This window comes from Semicossyphus pulcher, unplaced genomic scaffold, assembly GCF_022749685.1.
Source record: "Semicossyphus pulcher isolate SPU_LCO1_2020_fin unplaced genomic scaffold, fSemPul1.0.p SCAF_3, whole genome shotgun sequence".
NCBI classification, from domain to species: domain Eukaryota; kingdom Metazoa; phylum Chordata; class Actinopteri; order Labriformes; family Labridae; genus Semicossyphus; species Semicossyphus pulcher.
The window spans coordinates 2,858,551-2,867,460 of NW_027211704.1; the positions used below are offsets into that span (position 1 = coordinate 2,858,551).

Consider the following 8,910-nt stretch of genomic DNA (forward strand, 5'->3'; position numbering starts at 1 on the left):
CCTCTCACTTGGATAAATTATTGCACGTGTGTACGAGACCATGAAGCGATTATGTTCCTTCACACGCACGTCTATTTGTGTCCTTGTTTCCAGGATCCTGAACTCCACTATGTTCGAGAGCTGGGCCATAGTCGGGCCGTACCCGTCCTGGTGGCTCTTCAACTTCTTACTGCTGGTTCTCCAAGTGCTGCATATCATCTGGTCCTACCTCATAGGCCGGATAGCTGTCAAAGCTATGTTGCGGGGGAAGGTGGGTCACACGCAGACGTTGCATTTCAACTTTAATAATGATCATTTTAAGATTTAAAAGAAGGAAATTACAAACAACTTCAACCTCTTAAATGTGCAGGTCTGCTGCTTTTTTCTTGTCTTATGTGATACTAAGTTAAATATATTTGGGCTTCAGGACAAACAAAACAACATAAAAGTATCTGAGATTATTGAAAATCAGTTGTAGTTTTGGGATTAGACATCCTATATATGCATGCTCATCCTGCACAAGAGCAATTCCAAAAAGTTTGTTAGTCTGAGCACCTGTTCTTTATTCTGTGTAGTGTAATTTCATAGGATTAACTCTCTAACTCTCTTTTACATGGTTCAGAAGTCTCCTTTATTGTGTCGGCAAAGATTAACAAAAAGGCCCCAAAGCCATTGATCCAAGAGCATTAACTACGAACTTGTGCAGAGCGTTTTAAATGATTTGGGTTAGATTCCTGGATCAAATATGTGAATGATATGTCGACTCTGGAATCGTCGATTTAATCTGTGAGAAAATGAGGTAAATACGGAGGCTTTGTTTTCAGTAAATTGCACAATTCTCCAGAGAGAGCTTCACGCTGCTTTTGAGCTGAATTGCAAAACATACACAGCCCCGGAAAAAAGGAAGAGACCAGCCCAATCCAGATCTGAACCCACTGAAAAACTCCTGAATGTGATCAAGAGGAAGACGGATGGTCACGAGCCATCGAACAAAGAGTGGCCTAACGTCTCCCAACAACGACAATGTGAAAGTCTTCTTAGTTAAAAATCTGGTTTCTCTACCAAATATTGATTTGTGAACTCTTCCTGAGTTAAAACATGAACTTGCAAATAAAAGACCTCAATGAGAATATTCGATTTGGAAGTAGTGAGAAAAGTTGAATACAGTAAAACTAAAGTTCATAGAAGAACCAGAGAATAACATTTTATTCTGGAGCTGTATATATATATAAATATATATATATAACTCACCATGCAGCTTGACCACAGTAAGATAAAGGTTAAAAAAAACCACATTTCTAAAGATATCTTGTTAAAACCCAAAATTAAAAAATTGGTAGCAATACTGAAATCCTCTGTTATAGCACACTTGACTCAGATTCAGAGCTCTTCAGCTGCACATTTCAAATCAACCCTTCCTCTGGCCTTCAAAGTGTCCAGATGTAAAAACATGTAGGAGTGGAAACAGGTTGTATGAATTCTGGGAATAAGGAGAAGTCGAGAATGAAACACATTTTCTTTTATATTGTCCTAACTATGACAAACTTTGTCGATGAATGTACGTTCATCAATGTTTGTAAGTTGTTAGCATAGCATCGTTGGATTCTGATTCATGAAGAATGAGCCTGTTCTGGGCTCTGCATTTTATTCAAGCATTACACAATGATAACATATAAACAAATCCAAACTTATTTTTGTATAAATGTGGTTTAAACTATTAGATAAGTGTTGAGACGTTTATAAGGACACAGAATAAATAAGAGTCCCACCCAGGCGTCTGTCTCTGAGCACAATGTTTACACAAATGAACTTCACATCACGGCTATTTCTGGTGATGAAGTTGCTGCCTCTACATTTTTCCCAGCTGTCCCTGACTCTGTCTCCTTCTCTCTGCAGACGCTGTTTGTTTCCTCTCCCTCTGGAATGAGAGAGGGAGATCCTGTCTTTCTGTCTGTCTTTGTCCAGTGAGCTCCTCCTCCTCCTCCTCCTCTTCCTCCACTGCTCTCTCGCTTCTCTTCGTTTCCTTTGTCCACCTGACACCTTTCCCCTTCTCTGTTTTTGGCTGTAAGTTTTCTGTTGACACAATCTATTGTGATTCTTTTCTCTTTCCACCTGTCCTATCTGCATCATTTTATTGTCCATGAATACTCAGTGCACTTGCAGCGGGTTGAATTGGATGGGTGTTGCTTGTGTGCATTCACCCGCACAGACAGCAGTAAGGTGTAAAGGATGAGTAGTGTTGTAATAGAGTCATGAATGTCAGTTATGTCTGACTGTTTCTCATCAGAGAGGAGTGTGTTGAAAATGTCCCGCACCACCACCCTGTGGTTATCATGAACACAAGTGATTTATTTCAATATTGTGGGGTAGAAATTCTGTCATAGTTTAAACTTATACATATAAGAGTACACCAACCTTTAGGCTTGACCCAGCAGTATGAAGCGGAGCAGTCGTTCACGTTCTAGTGAGGTAAATTAAGCCTGTTTGTTTTGTGCTTTTACAACTCTGGAGATACAAGTTATGATCATCTGGCGTTATGGTGGTGTACCGTCGTTATCTCATGATAAAGTCGAAGTCTTGAGAAAACGACCAGAAACAACTCGGAGGAAAGAAAATGGATGGATGGATTCTGTAGTTTTGTGCTCAGTTTCCATAAAACCTCTTTTGCTATCATAGTTAGTTTTGTAGTTTAATCATTTTGAGACATACGCAACATAAAAGAAGCTACGCCATTATCAACGTTCTGTTCGTCATCGACGGGGAAGCCATAGTTCAATTTGAGTGATTTTCTAAGTTCAGACTGTCATGAAAACCTTGACAAATTAACAAATAGAAAACAGGTTTTTTTTTGCCCCTTAGCACATGGGGAAGTATCTTGTTACACAGCAGATTGGTCCTGCATGCTGTTGTACTCGCTCAACCCCCAACGAGGGAACCACTGAACTGAACCAGCAATTAGGGCACAAAGAACATCCAGCCCCGTTTTTCCTCATGAAGTTCTTGTGTGAACATTTTCTCTCTCCTTAAGAGCTGTTAGGGAGCAAGATGGACTCTGGACACTCATAACATGTTCATCAATTTAATATTAAAGTGATCACAGACTAACTGGGTTTCTAATAATGCTTGCGCTCTGTGTAAACTGTGCTGATGTTGTGTTACAGCACATGATTTCTTAGTATGTGAGATGAAAGTCACCTGCAGTCCTTTTTAGACTCAGCAGGGTAAATTATCACACAGAATGAAGTCATAGTTAATTATTATACAAAGACAAATATAATTAAATTAAATTACAGTGTACCAGCTTTAAAAAGAATTGAAAATATGGGCAACCTTTCAGTATACACCTGCTTAAAAATATGCTAAAATATTGCAATTTATCCAACAAAGGGAGAAGAAAATTGTACGCATATATTCACATTATTACTGAGGACGTTTTTTGTTTTTATGCATTATCCTCAACTATACCTTTAATTACATGACAGTTTTAATGATAAATAGTTCCTGCTCTTCATTATGGCTCTAAAGAGATTCATTTAATCTTTCTGTTAAAACATTTGCATGAGCTTATCAATGTTTCCTCCTCTATTTGCCTCTCAGGTGTGCAACGATGTCCGCAGTGACATTGAGAGCAGCTCAGAGGAAGAGACCGACACACCCTCAGAGGGCTTTAAAGCTTCTCCTCACTCTCCCAAGGGAGAGAATGGCACTAACGGCCACTGTGCTGCAGCCAAAGCCCGGGGGCAGAACCACAACAGCTGGTGACACGGAGCCTGACGCCGGGAGCCCCCTGCAGTTTGTCCCATTGTGTTGTTGTCTTATGACATGCAAGACTCGCGCCCACACGCACAGCCCACTATACACTGACAGTGAGTGCACACAGATCCATGCGTTGATGAACTGAAGGTGGATAAACAGATGCTGCTTTGAAGAGCCCGGCAGTGACACGCAGGACACGGCTCTCAAGGTGACATGTAAAAGCTGAAATGATATGGAAATTAGTTGATGTGCATGATTTGCGTAGCCTTATCTTTCAAATGATGGGATTAATTTGCTGCCAGATGTTTGTTTGTTTCAACGTTCGCTCCCAGTTTTATTGGTCAGACGAACTTGATTATTTTTATGTTGCGGGTTCATTTACACTGAAACACAAAGAGCAGAAACCTGCTGCTGTGTGGGTTCAAACTCTGAAGTCACAGCGGGTATTGAACATATAAATTGTTATAGCTGTGGTTTTTATCAGCTCTTAAAAGAAGGGCACCTGCTGTGTGTTTTAAGTACCACACATTTTAAAGTTTAACAGCAGCAGTTTCTGCCCCTTGAGTTTTATTGTGTATTAACCCTTTAAACACATTGTTTGTGACTTGTTTATTCCTGTTTTACTGTTTTTTTACTAAGACTTCTGAGACCAAATGTTTATGAAATTGTTTGACGTCACTGCCTTTAGAGGAATCCAGGTATAAGGACGATACCAAATGTTTGGTATCATGTTCTCACTTGAGTGCCTTGTAAAAAATATATTTCCAAATATATTCTGTTGTTGAAACATGTCTTTCTTGTTGCAGTCCTGTTTATAAACACTACAATATACTGTGTGTTTAAAGGCATTTAATTTAATATAATACAAACAATTACAGCCATCTTCACTGCTGGAACAGTGGCACCCACAACATGGATCTCACACAGGTCACTGATGCAAATAAGATGTTGGGTCATTTGCCTGTGAACTTCTTATAAACAACAAATCTTCCTTGTGAGGGCCAAATACCCTCCCAGAAATCACTCAAACATCCAGAGAAGATTAAACATCTTCATGATTTAGCGATGGTCAAACAAAACAGGAATGGGAAATGTCCACATCTGTGCAAATAAAGACAAGCAGTCCTTCTGATATCAGTCCTTGATGACTTCAGGATCCTGGTTTTCTGCTGCCAGTTGCAGCTGTTTTTGCTTCTGCACGTAGCGGTATCCTCGCATCGTGCACAGGTAGCCTCCGTAGACCGTCAGCAGCATCATCGAGGCGGTAAAGGTCCGATAGCCGATGTCAGCCAGGCGTTTTCCAGACACCATGATGAGGATCTGAAGGAACCGAAAGAGGAAGTCAGAACAGGTTAATCATTAAAACACTGTACATGACTGGTGGAAGGTAAGCACTTGTGTTTACTCAGGTAAGATTAGGGTTATGACAATATAAGTACAAAAGGTAGAGTTGATACATCAATATTGCATTTTTAAATTATACATACCAATAGTGCCAACCTCAACACTATATTTATGTAAAGTTTTATGGTCCTTGCATTTTTCTTCTCTTGAGTTTATATATTTAATACTACTTCATTCTTCCATAAGACTAAGACTAACTAACCAACAACATATACAAGTTATTAAAATCAGTTCAAACAGCTACAATCCTGAAATATTGCCTACACATGTATGCATCCAGATCAATAACTAACTAATATAAAGTAATGCATTTAACTTCTCTGAAAGGGGTCGTTGTAAGACTCGTAACTGAGTGCTATTGCATGAAAGGTAGAAAACAAAGTAATTCTTTCACCACTGCAGTACAGTACCTAAAGTGTTAATGGAAATTCTGATTTACCTGGTAATTACATGTAAATCTGAGTTACTTTAATCACTCACATTAATTTCTGGTTACTTTCTTGAATAATCATTTAGTCTTTAAATGTCAGAAAACAGTAGATAGAAGAAAGTATTTATTAGTTTGTCAGAGCCCGAGGTGTTGTCTGCACATATATTGTTTTCTACAACCGACAGTCAAAATCCCGGTTCAGTTTACTACGGCAATAAAAACCCAGAAAACAAATCAATTAACAAAATTATTGCTAAATAAATTAATTGTTTTCTTTCCTCTAGAGCTGTAACAAGTGCTAATCTTTATTCTTTCATTTCTAAAAGTGTCCTGAAATAACAGCCTCAACATTGATGTGTTCAGATTTACCTGGAAATTACATGTAAATCTGAGTTTTTCATTTGATTCGTTAAACATTACCTTACTAAAAGGAGCTGATAACAGACACAGTTGCAGTTACCACTGATTAACACACCACTACCACTCACTTCTGAGGTTAAGATTATTAAACAGTCAGTCTCTATTCAATAATCTCTGGTAAATCTAATTTCATGTCCGTGATTTAATGTCCGTATATACAATTAGGTACTCTGTATCCCCTTAAGATAATGCCCCTTTCCTCACTACAAGCTAGCTAGCAGACGTTTAGCTGTGTGCACACAAGTTGACAGTCGGGACACTATTTTACCGACTCAAACATACTCTCAACTTTGCCCTGGCGCCTATAAAAACAAACACTTTTGTCTTTTCTTACCTTTTATTTTGAGGAAATAGAAAGGGCAGGCTGTCGTAGGTAAGTTGACTCAATGTCACCAACCAACATGCGAAATTAGCACACGAGCTAACTAACCTTCGCTTTCGTAAGGTACGGCAGCCCAGAGGGGTCCTTTCCCTTCTTCTGACATAACTGCGGGCAGAGTTACAGAGCGCCACCTACTGACCCGGGGTTAATAGTTAATGTCTATACAGTTAAAAAATATTTGGACAATATTTTTTTATAATTAAACATTTTATTTAAATACAGCCAAAGCTACAGTCTCGAGGTTAATCACATATACGAGTATCGTTTAAACGTAGCTAGTTGTAGCTCCGAAATGTATTGAAGTACTGTACATTTATACTAATTTGAAGTACTTTTACATGAATTACAGTTTTACTTATAATGGTATTTTAAATAGTTTTATTTTATTCTTTTAAAGCTGCTTGGGCATAAAACATAAAACAGATCTATAAATACGTCTTTTAAGTTGTTTGTGTTTGAAACTGGCGTTGCTATGGTAATTAGTAGCAGTAAACAGAACTATTACATAAGGCAAAACGGAGACATTTAAATGCGTTCCTCTCTTTGTGAAAATGTAGATAGTATTTGATTTAAATTATTTCCTTACTAAACTGACCACAAACTAACATCCTATATACTGGGGCTTCTTTGTCGACGGACAATGTTTTCCACCCGGAAGTATTTTGGTGGCGGACACGCTACAATGGCAACATGCACAATAAGTAACGATGCTGCTGATGAAACGAACGATCCAGGAGCTGCACCTTATGGAAACTTTATAAACTATTATACCTTTAATCCTCCGGAGAACCGATTGAGTCTGATTCCAGCCACAATCCTTCAAGATTTAGGTTACAAAGACGGCCATGAGAGCACGCTGATCCTGGACGTGGGATGTAACTCAGGGGTATGAGAGTCAGTGGCAGACACATCCACACACTCCACAAACGATGCTTTTAAAACATATTTGTAATTGTTGTGTCACTAATATTTGTATTATGAAAGCTAATAGAATTTGAGATATACTGATGTTTTAGAGCTCTTGAAAAGTCCTTAAAACTGTCTTCTGCATACATTTCTTCCAGTGATGCATATTGTTATCCAGCACGACATATGGCTTTTTATATATATATGTTCACATAACATACATTTTTTAGTGAAATCTGTCCTATTTTCTCTCCTATGTGAACTGTAGGAGCTGAGTGTGGCCTTTTACAAGCACCTGGTTCTGGATCCTGTGTGTGAAGAAGAGACAAAGAGGAGGAGAGTTCACCTCCTGGGCTTTGACTTGGATGAGATCCTTATTCAGCGGGCTCAGCAGACAAACCCTCTGCCCGACTGCATCTCCTTCATCCCTCTGGACATCACTGAAGGCACAGACCAGCTGCAGGACTACCTCAACCACCACAGCTGCTCCCACTTCCACCTGTGTCTGTGCCTGGCCGTCACAATGTGGGTCCACCTGAACCACGGAGACTCTGGCATGCTGCAGCTGCTCTCTCGCCTGGCCTCCATCAGCCAGCACCTCCTGCTAGAGGCGCAGCCCTGGAAGTGTTATCGTTCTGCGGCCCGGCGGCTGAGGAAGCTTGGCCGCTCTGACTTTGATCACTTCAAGACCCTGAAGATCCGAGGGGACGTAGCAGAACATGCCAGAGAGCACCTGGAGAAACACTGCGGTATGGAGCTCATCCAGAGCTTTGGCAGCACTTCATGGGACCGCAAACTGCTGCTCTTTAAAAAGAGATAAGATTGAGGGATAATTCTGCACGAGCTGCAGGGACATGATCAGGAACAACAATGTGGGAGCAGGAGGAAAATAAAGTCGAACAGATCAGTTAATCCACATTGATCAGAAACATTGACAGTTTATCATTCAAGCCAAAATACCAAAAACTTTCTGATTCCAGCTTTTTGAATGTTGAGATTTTTCTTTGTCCTCAATGATTGTAAACAGAATATTTTGGGGATTTGTATTTACTTAAGATTTCACCCAGGGCTCCAACAACTAGTGAAATATTTTTTATACCATTCCTTCCATTTCATAGACCAAACTTCTTGTCAATGCATAAAGAAAATCGGCAGATTAATCAATTGTGACATTTACTCCTGCTACCAATAACATCATTTTCTGATTACTTTCTTCAATAGTCGTTTAGTCTTTATGTCAGAAAACAGAAAATATTTATCACAATTTGTCAGAGCCTGAGGTGTCGTCTTCACATATATTGTTTTCTCTAACCGACAGTCAAAACCCCAGAGAAGTTCAGTTTACTAATGAAATAAAAACAGAAGTTATTGCTAAATAAAGTAATTGTTACAGCTCTAGAGGAAAGAAAAACTGGTGGCTGCTGCAAATTAAAAGATATTTGGGGTCCAAATTTATGATTTTCATATCTAAAAAAGTTTCCTAAATGATCTGCCTCAGTACAGATGTATTATTGATGAAAATGTCAGAGATCATGTTGCTCTGAAACTGTTAATCTAATAATACACAATATCCAGCTGCTGCTTCCTTCTGAATCAAAGTTAGCTGAACCTCAGTGTTCAATAATACAAAAAT

The 8,910-nt window shown here is 39.1% G+C and overlaps 3 protein-coding genes across 3 annotated transcripts in view; 2 read left to right on the forward strand and 1 right to left on the reverse strand.

The window, feature by feature from the left end:
- The window catches only part of cers5 (ceramide synthase 5), a 27,367-nt gene extending 22,559 nt beyond the window's left edge, over positions 1-4,808 (forward strand). The window contains exons 9-10 of the mRNA XM_069678335.1: positions 94-250; positions 3,577-4,808. Of these exons, the coding sequence (XP_069534436.1) occupies positions 94-250; positions 3,577-3,741 (322 nt within the window). The 3' untranslated portion in view covers positions 3,742-4,808. The remainder of the gene's footprint in view (positions 1-93; positions 251-3,576) is intronic.
- On the reverse strand, positions 4,570-6,447 carry cox14 (cytochrome c oxidase assembly factor COX14). Its single transcript, XM_069678336.1, has 2 exons — positions 6,324-6,447; positions 4,570-5,055 (listed from the first exon to the last, which is right to left on the reverse strand). The coding sequence occupies exon 2, from the start codon at positions 5,044-5,046 to the stop codon at positions 4,870-4,872; it is 177 nt and encodes a 58-aa protein (XP_069534437.1). The 5' UTR covers positions 5,047-5,055; positions 6,324-6,447; the 3' UTR covers positions 4,570-4,869.
- A 557-nt stretch (positions 6,448-7,004) lies between these two features.
- On the forward strand, positions 7,005-8,909 carry bcdin3d (BCDIN3 domain containing). Its single transcript, XM_069678899.1, has 2 exons — positions 7,005-7,257; positions 7,546-8,909. The coding sequence occupies exons 1-2, from the start codon at positions 7,012-7,014 to the stop codon at positions 8,095-8,097; spliced, it is 798 nt and encodes a 265-aa protein (XP_069535000.1). The 5' UTR covers positions 7,005-7,011; the 3' UTR covers positions 8,098-8,909.
- Position 8,910: the final 1 nt, after the last annotated feature.

Coding starts and splice junctions, on each gene's coding strand:
- bcdin3d (XM_069678899.1), top strand. CDS start 7,012: ATGTTTTCCACCCGGAAGTATTTTGGTGGCGGACACGCTACAATGGCA. Junction 7,258..7,545: donor ACGTGGGATGTAACTCAGGG/GTATGAGAGTCA, acceptor TGTGAACTGTAG/GAGCTGAGTGTGGCCTTTTA.
- cox14 (XM_069678336.1), bottom strand. CDS start 5,046: ATGGTGTCTGGAAAACGCCTGGCTGACATCGGCTATCGGACCTTTACC.